This window comes from Neolamprologus multifasciatus, chromosome 13 (assembly GCF_963576455.1).
Source record: "Neolamprologus multifasciatus chromosome 13, fNeoMul1.2, whole genome shotgun sequence".
NCBI lineage: Eukaryota > Metazoa > Chordata > Actinopteri > Cichliformes > Cichlidae > Neolamprologus > Neolamprologus multifasciatus.
Window position 1 is genome coordinate 22,891,798 of NC_140451.1, and position 15,564 is coordinate 22,907,361.

Here is a 15,564-nt window from a genome sequence, read left to right on the forward strand (position 1 = left end):
ATGATGACATCATCCAAGTAGGAGCAGCACCCGGTCCATGAGGCACTGGAAGGTGGGTGGGGCTCAGAACAAATCGAGCAGAAGTGTCTCATATTGGTACAAACCATATGGAGTGGAGAAGGGCGTTTTTTTCCTTGGACTCTGCAGAAAAGGGAATCTGCCAGTACCCCTGGTTAAATCCAGTGTTGTGAAGAAAAATGAGCATTGTCTAACCGGTTCAGGAGCAACCTGTGGGATTGGGTAGGTATCAAACACTTCATTCACCTTGCGGTATCAACGGAGAACTGTATAGAACCACCTTTCTTCACCACAAGAACTATGGGGCTACTCCACGCACTCTGTCTTCTCTTACTCCCAGTTATACCATTTCAGCAAATTCCCCCTGAGCAATTTGCCTCTTATATGCAGGTAACCTGCAGGGCTGTGAATGCACCGTCATGCCAGAGTGCATTTCAAAATGGTGCTCTGTGAGAAGGGTATGACTGGGCAGGGGAGAGAACACATCTTCAGATCACTGTTGCAATGCAGCAACATCTGCTCTCTAGGCCTGTGTGAAATGGTTATCATAATCGGGTAGGCAGGAATGGTGCAATTTGGCCCCTCAATCCTCATCTCTGTATTTAACCAGGCTCTCCAGAGAAGTGGTTTCTTGGGCTTGGGGCATATTCTCTTGTGATAACGTCCCCAGTGTGTATATCTCAGCTCTTAGGTCTAGAGCGTATTGAATCTTAGCTGGCCTTGGACATTCATGCCGGTTCTCTTTAATCAGGTCTTATTCAGTCTTATTAAGTCTTATTCAGCCACTCCACCAGCCCGTCAGTCTGAGGGTGGTAGGTGCTGGTCCAAACAGATTTAATGTCCAGTAATTCATATGGCTCTTTTAGTGTGCGAGACATGAACGATGGCATAGGTGAAAGGTTGGTCCTTATAATTCCCAGGTGGGAGGCCCAGTGGTTGACTACCACCTGGCAGAAATCTTTGAAGCTGTTCCTCGCTGCTGCAGTCAAGCTGAGAACTGCTGCTGGGGTTTTGCAAGAAAGCACCTGGAGCAACCTCATCACCCACTCCTCCTTTAGCCAGAAACATGCCTCTGCCGTGGCCTGAAAGACCTTGTCGAAGGTTTGTGGGTCATCTCCCTCCCCCATGCTGTGAAAGGACGTCACTGGGGCCGGTGCTAGTGAGGAACCAGCTCAGGCAACTCTCTCCAACACTTTTGTCTGGTGCCCAGACTGGTCCCACAGCTGTTGCAATCGACGGTGATGCACCGCTGCCTGCTCTCGATGCATCGCCATCACTGCTCTCCTGCAGATGAGCTACAAACCACACCCCAGCACAATGTGTAAAATGTAAACAAAAACAGGATTAAATTATTTCTAAGTCAATAAAACAAAATAAGATTATTTTGTCAATGATATGGCAACAAAAATAATATGATAATAACATTTTGAATATTGAAGCTAAAACATTTGTATGCTCAGTTTTAATGCTGAACACGGGCATATTTATCACTGTATCCCTGATTCTTTTATCCATATCCTACAAGTGTCTCCACTGAAGACTCCAGACTGCAGTTTTTATAGTTACTGCTTGAGTTTTTAATGCATTGATGCCTGAGGACCAGAAGATCAAAGCAATTCACTTTTGGCCTTGTCCCTTGCAGGGATTGGATAATAAAATGAAATCCTCAAAGTGTTTCTTTATGTTGAAAAATGCAGTCCTTGCCTTGTTGAACTATTTGCCCATGCAGGCTTTCATAGAAGGGTGAAAAGGTAAATCGATTGCATTTTTATAGCATCACAGACAATTCAAAGTCTTTTATACCGCAAGCCAAAAATTCACCCCTTGATGTATACATCCACACAGCACTTTTTCTATCAAACACTTACACAACAATGATACATAAAGAAAGTTTTCAGGACCTAAAAATAATTTTTTTCTGTTTTTACTGGCATTTCCCCACCATTTTTCTGTGTTGTGCATGATACCTACTCCAATAGATTGTGCCCCTATTTCATATCAAGATGCTTGATATGTCTGTGATACAAGATGTCCGTGTAGGTGTGTGTGTGTTTGTGTTTTCAGTGTGTTTTTGCTGTATTGCGTTTATATCTTTAAGTGAGCAACAGAGCCATGGCTTACAAAATGTTTGGCTGCTGGTGAAAATATTTCTATAGATGCTCAGAAATGTCATATCACAGAGGTCAATAAACACTTCATATTTCTGTTTTTTTTTTTCCAAAGCGATGTTATGGCATGAACCATTTACAGTTCATTCAAAAGCCTCAGTATAATTGTTGTCCTTTATTTATCCTTAATTGTTATTATTATTAATATTATTGTTATTATTATTGTTTATCCTTTATTTAAGTATCAGCTTTATGTTGATTTTATGATTTTTATTTTGTGTAGAAGATATTTGCCTTTAGATTACAGTGTAAAATTATTTTTACAGCTTTTAATAATAATAATAATAATAATAATAATAATAATAATAATAATAATACAATAATACAGTTTCATACTGTATATAAATTAACATATATTTTCTTTCTATTATGTATAAGCATTAATGGTCAGCTGTTAATGCAACTGTGTGCTGTAGTATTTAAACAATACTTCATATATAATTTATTTTAAGAATAACATGGAGATTGACAATAGACAACTTTAGCTTTTGCTGGTTTTTCATGTTATTGTCTTATTCTGAGGCATGCATACATTTGTACCCACCCACACACACACACACACACACACACACACACACACACACACACACACACACACACACACTGCCACACAGAAGAGTAGACCAATCTATGGTCATGATATTAATTAATTCAGAGAACAGCCTTGTCAGAGGATTATTTTACACATCTCATTTAAGCTCTCTCTTTGAAAGTGGGTCAGATTTGGTAGTGTGAAAATGAGGTTGTATTAATGATGTTAATCCATGGAAAATCTCCTCTGGTTATGGGGCTCCAAAACGCAAAGGGGTGCAAGACAAAATGAAGACCGACTGAGAGGGAGCTCGATGGACAGAGAGACAGCCCCGGGGCTCGAATGTCTCCCTGCATGAATTCCCTCATGTCTCCATTTCACACCTTTTTTTCCCCTGCCGTCTGTGGCTTTCGTCTGCACACACACACCTTCACCTGTCAGTATGACAGACAGTAATAATAGCTTGCAAAATATATATTTAACCAAAGTGCCAAAGTCACATGGTGCGCAGTGGTGTGAAAATGCCTGGGGACGGAGGATGCTGTTCTAAGATTTGACTGTGATTCATTTTCAGGTGGAGAAGAGGCTAAATAGCATCCGTCATGTAAAATGTTTGTCCATTCCAGAAAAATGGCAAAAGGAATACACAAATCATCTGCAAACCACGAGCATTACTCAGATGTTTCAGTTGTTGATGATAGTTTGTTTAAAATAGGCCATAGCATCTTCCTCCTAATTCTTCTCAGGTTTTTGCTTTTGTGCTCTCGTTTATACCCTCTTTCACTGTTTAGACAATATTCTGATCTGTTCTCATTTTAGATCCAGCCACGCATGTCACAATCTGTATAAGACGCTTCAAGTCAGATAGATTATTTTAATATACTACAAAATATAGGCGACATTATCCAATTGTATCTCTCTGGTCATTTATATTTATGGACGTCACACAAAAAGAGCCAGCTTGGAGAGGTACACAGAAAAAAAAACTGGTAATGGATCACCTTTTACCCACCTACATGGTGCAAGGTGAGAGGAATTGGTATGCACCGTGATGATGAGGAGGGTTGACTAGGGTTAAGAGTTTCATTGTTTTCCCTTTCGTTTGAATCTCCTGCAAAATGTGTTCCAGCACAGCTTGAGCATATTAGATATGTAAGTGAGTCATATGTATATGCTTTTTTCTATTTTAGGTTCTGATATTGTACAGTGGATGATGAAGAATCTGGACATTGAAGATCAAGGTAAAAGCCAAACACTGAAATGCTTATTACTGGTGTATGTGTTCTGAAACAGAGGTGACACCGAAGTTGCCCTTTTGACATCAGGGTCAGCAAATAGATCGGCAGTAGTGGACAGCTTGTGAAAGCAATTTATCACATGCTTTCCACAATTTGTGCCAATATTAAAGTTGACCTATTGTGCTTTATATATAGACACTGTAACATTGTATTATTAGAAAACATTGCATGTATGTAACCTCAAGTAACCCCAATAATCCAGCGCTCGGTTTCGCAAAGCTGTTTCTGCTCTTTGCTCTGTATGATATCCCAAATGTGAACACACACAGACGTGCTGTTCATATATTTTCTTTGTAAAGCAAAGCCAATCAGAAGAAAGCAAGCTTAAAGGAAGAAAGAAAGGACCGAAAGGACACTGGATTAACTGAGAGATTTGCAAATGCACTGAATTAAAAGAACAAGATTAAAATATTGTTACTAACAAAATTGTGGCATAGTTTTACTGGAGCCACTTTACTAAAATCTAAATAAATACAGCCACTAATGCACTTCCATTTTCATTTCCCAAACATCAGTTTTCTCAAATCGCCCAATTAATACTAAAAATACAAAATTTCAGGATGGCATCTTTACAACTGTTTATACCATTCCTTGTGTTTGCTGGTGGTGTAAATGAGAGGACAAGTGCTGGTTAGATACTGAATAACTTGAATCCAGATGTGTTGTCACTTAGCTCTAAAATAAGGAGTAACACTTCACTTACTTGCCATTTTGAAACCTATGTACCATATCATATTACAGTAGGTAAAAGTCAGTTTGTTTTCTTTTTTAATCTAGTCTTTTTGTGTCCTTTAGCTGGTTTGATTACTCAGATTTTAGCGCAGTATGAAAATGTAGAACTGGACTGCCTTGAGAGAGCTGCCGAATCATTAGTTGAGCCTCTCATGACTCATGACTCAAAAGTGGGCAGGATGAACTGTGACAAATATGGGAAGTTAAAACCAAGTGTTTCTTTTGAGAGTTTCTTGTGTATCTGATCGTGTCTTTGCAATGTAGGTGTTTCTACTTGGATATTGGACTGGTTATGTGCGTGGGTGTACATTTCAGTCTACTCTAGTGGTTGCCTCAGTATTGTACAATCAGTTCATACAGTAATTGTGACTCATCAACTCACAGTTCCCCTGTGTGTATGTAAGGATCTACCTGTTTTATGAGCTGTGCATGTTGATATCAAAGAGGTTGTTATGCATGTATTTAAACTGGTGTGTGGGTGGTGGGGCGACGGTTGATACAGCATATTTATGATTTCATGTGCATAATGAAAGAGTTTTGAGACAAGTGGACAGATTGTCCTTGTGTGATTTTTTTTTCATTTCCATTTTCATTTTAATTATGCCGAGGAAAATACCAGTCTCTGAATTTTTATATTTGCTCAAAAAAGATTACGACTGCATTATTATTTCTGCATTGCATCTAAGGTATCTGTAATATGCTTAAGAATGCTTAATGCGATGCATTGGAACAAATATCCACTTCTGTTGGATTGTGACAAAAATCTGGCAATAGTTTTTATGTCATTACATCTACAATACCCAAAATACTTTGTTGTGAGATTCATTTTGATGAAATTGATCCAAAACTGGGTTTATATTTATTTATTTATTTATTTTAACAAGGAAGAGTCTAAAAACATGTGTTGACAGATGTTTTTGTCCTCTAGGACAACTCTTTTTTTTAATCTGCCCATTTTGCTTTTTGCAGCACAGGTGCTGTTATTTGCCCTGCGGTAAACACAGTGTTGTGTATAACTAAATGAATTTAGCACAGAGTACCTCCTTGTGGGGCTGACAAACAGCAAAGTGAAATGCAATTAATTTGGCTCACAGCATGATAGCAGCAAGTTTATTATGTAAAAGCAGAAGAGCTTGTATCAAAGTTGACTGAGGCTGTAGGGCTCTTTTGCTAAATGAACGCCACAGATAATATACTGCTGCAGCCCAGAAGAACTCATTATCATCCTATTTGGTCGTGTCTATAGTCTCCAGTCTTATTTTGATTCAATTTGGCATTGGATTAGATAAGAGAAATCCTTGCCTTAAAAGTTCTTGACAAAAGTTTTTGATGTCTCAGCATAAGGTATTGCACAAGAAGCTCCTGACAATAGCACAGTGATTATACTTTGCGTCATCATTCGCTAACTTTTCGAAAACTATTGATTTGTTTAGCATATGAACTGCTGGCAGTAATTTCTTACCACGTTTGTCATATTCTGCAGTTCTGCTCATGAAGGGGACTGGACGCATAAGGAAAAAAATGGGAACGAGGCGCCACTGGCTGACATGATCAGCAACCTTAACATTTTGTAGGTCAATCATTTTCTGAAAGCAGACTAAAGGCAGAAAGATCGTAGAGCAAAGCACCAGCTAAACATGGTTATAGTCCCCGGAGAGGATACAAAGCATTTGCTGATGCCTATGGGTCAAAAGACTTGAGGCAGTGCTTGACTGCAATGGATTTTCCACACTATATTAAATTTATAGCAAAGGGTTTTTAATGCTTTGACCCACTTTGATTACAGGTTCAAAAGTAATCCACTTGCTTGCTGGCTGTACATCTGTGGTAAAAGGGAAAACACAAACAGCCTGCAGCAAATTCAGTATAAGTGAAACTCACTAAAATGTCATTTAAAACATCCAATATTGCTGCCAAAACACCTCTGAAACAGACTTGGGCAGGCAGGGCCTCCTTGAATCCAACTTGTTCATGATGAGGGTCTGGTCAGGGAGGGTGGAGGTGGTTGCACACTTTGGGCTCTTTGTTGCTGTGGGTATGCAACAATGCTTCCGTGGATTGTGCATATTAAAGTAACAACATGTAAATACCAGGGCCCAATGTTTTTTTTGTACTGGAACGAAATGATCAATGCTGCACATGTCACCTGTCAGTGGTTTCAGTATTGTATCTGATCAGTGCACGGTTTTAAAAATTAAGTTTTGTTATAGCCTACAGCTCACGGAGATGAAACCCACATTGTTTGTTTTGTTCAAAATCGCCCAAAGCATAATGGGAACCCTGCTGGGAAAATCTCAAAATAAATTCATCCCAAAGGGGGGAAGAAAATCAAGTGAGAGTATTTATGAAACTACATATTCTCTGTTGGTACTATTGATACACTCTGTGCTATGACTTAACTTTGCTATATTATCCTTTTGATTAGGTCATAAGTAGGGATGGGTATTGTTTAGGTTTTATCCGATACCGGTGCCAAACCGGTACTTTTGAAACGGTGCCGGTGCTTAAACAGTGCTCAAACCGGTGCTTAAAGAATGGAGAACACAAACTTTGTCCAAAAACCTCTCATGTTCAGCTGTTTTTTCTAAAAAGATAACAATGTTAGCCTTTTCTGCAGCTATGGGGTATATATGGTATCATTCTTGGCTGGAAGCAGTGCTTAATCAATGGAAAAAACACAAACTTTGTCCAAAAACCTCTCATGTTTAACTGTTTCCCACTTTTTCTTTGGTCATTTTAGCCTTTTTGGCCAGGGTGAAGGGAGTATCTGCCATCAAACAAGAAGACAGCCGCATGTAGCTATGATGGTGTTTGCTAGTTCACCTTACATGCATTAATGTAATAACGTGGCTAGCCTACTCAACGTAAATTACACACGAACAACATTAAGCTACTCACGCAGAGAAGAACGGCTGCTGCTGCCATCATCATCCTCATCATTTCTGCTACACTGGCAGGGCTAGGGGCCAGGACTCTCCTCTTGGGGTTTTTGGGGGATGTTGCTAACTCCAATAACAGGCAACCCACCCGCAGTAGATGTGCACGGTGTGAGGTCTCGCAAATTTGGGCAAATTTTAATCTGTAGCTCTGCTCTAAAAGAACGTACGTACCTGGGCCCGCCTACTATCCTCGGAAACGTAAAATGATTGGCTAGAATCTAAAGTGTGTCACAGCTCAGGAAAAAAAAAAGCACTGAAATAAAGCACCGAAATGTGTGCTGCTTTTCGGTCTGGTTACTACCGTTTATGTCAGAACCGGATACCGGTACCCATCCCTAGTCATAAGGGTCACAAAAATGTAATCAGCTCCAGTGAGTGTGGTCTGCTGCTATTCTGACCTCTGACCTGCTTATGAATGAATCATTAATGGCATTAAACAGGCCTTGAGTGTGGTCAAATAAAAGAGACTTGTGTTGTAGCTGAAATGAATTATATGACTCTATAAAGCTTTTAAATATACATAAAGTAAACTGTAGATTAATTATCCAATACATTAAAATGAAAATAAAAAACACATATAAATACAATGACAAACAATTGATCACAATATACACTGTATAAATTAATCTTGTTTAGTGTGGGGATAATCTAACCATATAACCATATAAATACACAAATCACAGTCACCGGACCACAACAGAGCATCAAGACAAATCAGTCAAGTTGTCAGGGAGTGTGCACCTGCGTGTTATTAAAGGTGTGAATTACATATGAAGGAGCATCTAATCTGCTCAGTGGAATAGGGAACAGTAAAGTGACGTCTGAGGGAGGACATGTGGCTCATCAGAATAGCAGGAAGAGGGTGCCTAAGGTTCTGATTAAAGATCCTGGTCTTCTCTGTCAACCTTCTTCAAACCTCCTTCTCATCATACTCAAGAGTCACTCCTGCAGTAGAGCACTAGAGACAAGATTTTCAGCCTACTGAAATCACCCATTTGCACACTTCTGTGCTGACATACACATGAATACAGTTTATACCTCCATTGTTTGTGGGACAGTGTTATTTTACTAATCCTTGTATTAGTTCAGTTGTGCATGAATCCATTGAGTGCTCCTCCTTGAATGATTGAAAGTGTGTATTTCATTGACTTAAAATACATATTTACTTTAATTGAAATTGACTTTATGTAAAAGCACTTTGGTGTGCTAGTCTTTTAGTTCACTGCTTTTGGGGCTGAGCCTCCTGACACTATGTATTTAAGCACATTTGAGTAACTTAGATTAAAAAGAAATTCTTTATTCAGATCTTAGACTTTTATAATCTTTGTTTTTCCTATGAAATATTAAATAGTTTTAACTTTAATGAAGCCATATAAGAGCCTTTTCTGAGAATTATTTACTTTCCTTCCACAATTTCTAAGAGAGACACTGTTTCACTTCAGCAGCTCATACGTTATAAGCCACAAATACAAAATCTCTGTGTTTGTCTTTAGATAAAGCTCAGGTGGAAAAGTACTCCCACACTCCACATGGCAGGGCTCCAAACTAGTGGGTTTTGGCACATAACTGGTAATATGATGAAATCAAAGGGTGTTTTCTCTCTGGACTGTAAGCCTGGCCTTTTTTGACAGTTTGACTAATTCTAATCCAAGGTTTAGTCACCTATAACGCTTATGTTATGTTAAAAGGAAGCCAGAAGCTCCCTTGCTACCAGGACTTAACTTTATACAGTAGAATCCTGTCAGAAAAACTAGAAATAAATAAGATTGGTTATGTTTTAATGCATGAAAAACCTTCATTTGATTGAACTGACATTTATTCTTTTTTCCTAATAACACTGCGCACTGTTTGCAAAAGCTTAGATGAAATAAATCTGCACCGCACACATATTTTGTGTGCATTTTCACCTTTGTGTGGATTTTTCAACAGACTCAAATGAGAGCAAATTAACTCAGTTGCTGAAATATAAGAGACATCAAGCTCTAATTGCATGTCCACGAGGTCATTTTTCATGCTGTGCTGACCTTATTGCCATCTGACATTCATTCTGTCTTAGATAAATACCCAAACAAACATTCTGTATAAAGGTTAAGTAAAGAAATTCAGGAATAACTTGATTTTTCCATGTAGTAAATGTTAATTCCGCTATTATGTTAAATATATCACTTTCTCCTTTAGAGTTTATATATAGCCGATACAGAGGGAGGGATTTGTTTATAAGTAAACAGGTTTAAATAACTTATGAGTCATAATTTATTAATAAAAGGAGCCTAGTCGCAGACAAATACATGCATACACATAAACATCCTGACCTCTGAAAGCGGTGACAGCCACCTCAGTGACAAAGAAAAAGCCAATCTATATTTATCACTCACTCACAAACACCCAGTGTGTGTGTTAGAGTGAGAAAGCAGACATGTGCATATTTTATGGACGCATACAGTAAGCTCCTGCTGTAGCGTTCGTAGCTCTGGCAATTTAGACAATGTTAAAAATTTCTATCTTTTCATCTCTCACTTTATTCGTGTGTTAGGACAGCTTACTTGGCAGAAACAGTCAAGGGCAACACTGTATGAAAAACTATTCATAATGAACTAAATACGGCAGTATCAAAAGAAAGCCATCAGCCCGAAACACAAACTGTGACTGATAGATGTCGACGCCACGAAGGACTTACAGGTTTAGAACAGCAGGGAGGAACTGATGGCAGATGATACACACTTGATGTTGATTACATGTTTTCATTATCTGATGGCTTTAAATCAGGGACAGTCAGCCATGTGCTGTGGAGTGCCAGAGGTAAGCAGGTTTTCACTCCAGCTAAGCACAACATTGATTTGACTGATGAGTTACACTTCTCAAGCTTAAGGTGGGCTAATCAGTGAGACCTCCCGCAGTGCTGTTTGGATGCAATGGAGGTCTTTCTATCTCTGTGTGATAGCAGTGCAGAGTGTATTAAAGCAACTGCTCCTAGTTTAGCTATTTATGTTCATTTTAGCAATATTGCGAAGGATGAATTTGCACCTTGGGATGAACGGTGAATAAAGTTAATTAGCTGGGGATACAAATAAAAAGAAAAACACATGCTGGGCCAATATCTGTGATGAGGAGGTATTGATTGCAGCGTAATCAGAGAATCTTCTTTTTAATGAAAAACAAAAATCTCCAAGCAGGTTTACCTTTAATGCCTCTGTGTAATTAAATAAAGCAAATAAATTAGAATTTAAATTAAAGCAAGCGTTTGACATTTTTAAAAATGTGTTTTTCTAGCATGCATTTAAAACTTAAATGGAAGGCTAAAACCAACAGCTGGATAGCTTAGTTTAGTGTGAGACCCACTAAATAGAGACACATCTAGCCCATCCTTATCCATTGTTAAGCTCAACCAGCAGTGTATTTAAAACTCACACAGTACATTTACTATCATGTATTAGTCTGATATGTCTTTGCACAAAATGTGCAAACAATGTATATGTGAATTTTTTATGATTTGAACAATCAAAAAAAAAGATCAAGCTGTTTTTTATTTGACGCTCCTATTTGGCTGTTGTGTGACTGTCATCATATCGTCTACCGAAAGGAAAGAAAATTATATCTTGTTTCCTTCACAAAAATAAAATCTTAACAGTCATCTCAAGAGTGTTGTGAAGCTTGCTATGATGCTCTTTGCTTAGAAACACAATCTCATTACTGCATTTCTTGGCAAAAACATGCTGCTACTAGTGTGTATGTTTTATGTGCATGAAAGCACATTAACATGTGCTGGTATCTGGTACTACTGGGAAAAAAACTGGAAAAAAGGAGCGCATCAAGCTGTAAATAGTCTTTTTATGTGTTTTCTCCCAGTGGAGGCTCTTCATCTGGGAACTCTGATGGCTGCACATGGTTACTTCTTCCCCATCTCTGACCACGTCCTCACTCTCAAAGACGATGGCACTTTCTATAGGTTTCAGGTAAGAATGTTAATGTTTAATTCCTCATTATATTGAATGATTTTATTTTTATTATACATCTGTCCGACTCTGTCAGCATTGCTTAATCAAGGGAATATTTAATCCTATTTTTTAAATATTTAACATTTTAAGTTTGCTAGAGTCAAGGACTTTTACAGTCAATAGATTATTCTGTTCTTTCTTTTCATCCACTTTTTGATTGGGGCCATCAAATACTGTGAACATAAGGTGTTGCAATTCATTAATTAATTAAAAATGAGGAAACTGGACAAAAGAAGCGGCAGGGTGGAAAATATTCACTGCAGATGAAAAGTATTTGAAAGTCATCATGTTCGTCTTTAAGAAATAGGGAAAAAAATCCAACAAAGGCCGGACACAGAACCTGGGAGATGCATGTGAGGGAAGTGTGGCTGTCAAGAAGCAATTTTAAGGAAAGGAGACAGAGAAAAAGATGGATGCATGCCAAATTACACAAGAACTAAAAATCACTGGCAACATGTCTCATAGAGCAATGAATCCAAATTTGCATTTCAGAGAGTGGTGTTGGAGATCTTGTCGAAATTGATGGAATTATGAACGCAGAAAAGATTTTATCGGTCTGGAAAGTGTCTAACAAGCTTTGACTTTGACTATGTTATTTAGCATGACAGTGATCCTAAATACACAGTCCCAATAGAGTAAAAGCATATCTGGATAAAAAACACAATGGAACACTATCAGTCATGGATTGGCCTCTTCATAGCCCGGACCGCAAGATTAGTGAAGCAGTGTGGAATCATCTTCACAGAGAACATAACAAAAGGAAGCCAAGATCCAAAGAGCTTTGAATATCCTTCAAGAAGTCTGGAAACCTATTCCTGAAGACTACTCAAATAAATTACAAGAGTGCTTGCCTATAAGAGTTTAAGCTGTTTTAAAGGATAAATGCCACACCAAATACTGAAATTAAGCCCATTAGCACTGTACAAAAATATATTTTCTTGCTATACTGTATTTCCGTGTATGTTTTCTCATTTTGCTAAACCACTGCACTTGTTTTCCTAGAAGAATATAAAAAATGAGGGGTGGCTAAGATCCTTGCACAGTGCTATACGCAGATTGTTTTGATAAAAAGTCATGTTAAATGATAACATTTATGCAGGATGGCAGCAAAATTATTTCAAATGATATTTCAAATCATTTATTGGAGTTGAAATAAAATGTTAATTCCCATATGAAGTATCATCATCATCATCATCACCAACTTTATTTATAAAGCACTTTAAAACAACCACAGCTGACACAAAGTGCTGTACATTGGAACTGTAAAATAAAATTACATAAGATATAAGTAAAAACCAAATAAAAGATGAGTGAAATCATTAAATAACTACTTCAATTAAAAGAGAAACTAAGTCTCGCTGAGGTTAAAAGCCAAGGAATAAAAGTGGGTTTTAAGACGTGATTTAAAAGTGGACAGTGAAGGGGCCTCTCTAACGTGCATGGGCAAATTATTCCATAATTTTGGAGCCACAATAGAGAAGGCCCTGTCCCCTCTGAGCTTCCTCCTGGATCTCGGTACCTCCAGGAGCAGCTGGTCAGCTGACCTGAGAGACTGACAGGGTATGTGGGGATGAAGAAGCTCAGAGAGGTAAGGCGGGGCAAGACTGTGGAGGCATTTAAAAACAAACATAAGAAGTTTAAAATTAACTCTAAAAGACGCAGGCAGCCAGTGCAGAGAGGCTAGCACGGGGGTTATATGCTCTCTTTTTCGAGTTCCTGTTAGGAGTCGTGCAGCCGCATTTTGAACCAGCTGCAGACGTGAGAGCAATGACTGACTGACCCCCACATAAAGTGAGTTACAGTAGTCCAGGCGGGAAGAAATAAAAGCATGGATCACTGTTTCAAGATGCTGCCTCGAAAGAAAAGATTTTACTCTTGCCAGTCGCCTTAAATGATAAAAATTGGACTTCACCACTGCTCTAATTTGGTTGTCCAATTTAAAATCACTGTCCAACTTAAAACCAAGGTCAGTAACAACAGGTTTAAAATAGACTTCCAGGGATCCTAAAACAACAGAGGAGGACTCACAGGGACCACTGGGTCCAAACACCAACACTTCTGTTTTCTTTTCATTAAAATTTAAAAAGTTTAGAGCCAACCAAGCTTTAATTTCATCTAGACATGTCAAGAGAGGTTTTATGGAGATGCCATCCTTGTGTTTTAGTGGCAAATAAATTTGGCAGTCATCGGCATAACAATGAAATGAGATCCCATGCCTTCTAAGGATAGAACCCAGAGGCAATAGATACAGTGAAAAGAGCAGTGGCCCTAAAATTGAGCCCTGTGGGACGCCGCATGACAGAGGAGCAGAAGACGATTCGTAACCGAGAAGGCTGACAGAGAAAGTTCTATTTGACAGATAAGACCTAAACCAATTAAGTGCAGTGCCACCAATACCCACTACATCATGTAATCGAGAAATTAGAATATTGTGGTCTACGGTGTCAAAGGCAGCAGTTAGGTCAAGCAAGACAAGAACAACATGGTTACCAGAATCACATGCCAGAAGGATGTCATTAAAAACCCTTAATAATGCAGATTCTGTGCTGTGAAGGGTTTTAAAACCTGATTGAAAAACCTCAAAGATGCCATTATCATCTATAAAATCTTTCAGTTGACTAAAAACAATTTTCTCTAAAACCTTGGAGACTAAGTGCAGCTTGGAAATAGGCCTATAGTTCGCTAAAACTGTGTGATCAAGGCCAGGTTTCTTAAGCAGTGGCTGCACTACTGCATGTTTGAAATTTGCAGGAACCATACCAGAAGACAGACTGCTGTTAATAATTTCAAGGACATACTAGGAAAAATGGTATGTCCTTATACTATGGTATGTCCGTATACTAGGAAAAATGTCTTTAAAGAATTGTGGAGGGACAGGCTCCCGTGGGGAACCTGTGGGCTTAATATGGCGAACCACATCCTCTAAAGTGGAGAGCGTCACAAGCTCAAACTGAGTGAAAACAGCAGCGCAAGGGACAGAGACAGAGGGGTCAGAGTCAGGAGCTGTGATAAGAGCCCTGGTGGTGACAACCTTTTCAATAAAAAAGTTCAGAAAATCATTGCAAATCTCAGGAGAAACTTCCAAACAGACATTCAATGGAGTATTAAGAACAGTGTCAATGGTCCTAAATAACACACGTGGGTTATGACAGTTGGAAGAAATAATATTTGCAAAATATTCCCTTTTTGCCTCTTTAACAGTGTTCTGGTAGCGATGCCAGCAGTCTTTGAGAATTTGAAATGATACATGCAGTTTATCCTTTTTCCATCTCCGTTCTGCTCAACGACATTCCCTCTTAACAGCACGACTGCTCTCATTAAACCAAGGCTCAGGTTTAGCCTTAGGCTGCCTGGTTTTTAAAGGAGCCACAGAGTCCATGATTTTTTGACAGCAAGAATAAAACCAGGAATTTAGCTCTTCTGTATCAGAGGAAACAAAGTCAGAAGGGCCGCCGAGCTGATTAAAAGCAGCAGAAAACTGCGCGGCAGTGGCGGGGTTAATAACCCGACAGCACCGAGTAGCAGCACCAGATTTAACTGGGGTATATGTCAAACCAACGTTGAATAACACAGGCATATGATCTGAGAGTGCACAGTCACAAATCTCCAAGTTAGTGACAGGCAGACCATATGACAGAACAAGGTCCAGTGTGTGTCCGTGCTCATGTGTAGGGCCAGGCACGGACTGTACCAGGCTAAAAGAGTCAATAAGGCTTAAAAAGTCCTTTACCAGTGGCTTATCAGGACAACATACATGTATATTAAAATCTCCAACAATAAGAACACTATCATAGTTGGGCATAATCCCAGCTAAAAAAATCAGAAAAGTCGTTTATGAAGTTCTTATTGTATTTCGGGGGGCGATAGATGACAGCGCAGAAA

At 38.8% G+C, this 15,564-nt stretch overlaps 1 protein-coding gene across 2 annotated transcripts in view; it reads left to right on the forward strand.

Moving 5' to 3' along the window:
• rgs7a (regulator of G protein signaling 7a) overlaps window positions 1–15,564 on the forward strand; it is a 55,190-nt gene that overhangs the window by 27,368 nt on the left and 12,258 nt on the right. For both annotated transcript variants that reach the window (XM_085183030.1, XM_085183031.1), the window contains exons 4-5: window positions 3,909–3,959; window positions 11,534–11,640. In XM_085183030.1, the coding sequence (XP_085039156.1) occupies window positions 3,909–3,959; window positions 11,534–11,640 (158 nt within the window). The remainder of the gene's footprint in view (window positions 1–3,908; window positions 3,960–11,533; window positions 11,641–15,564) is intronic.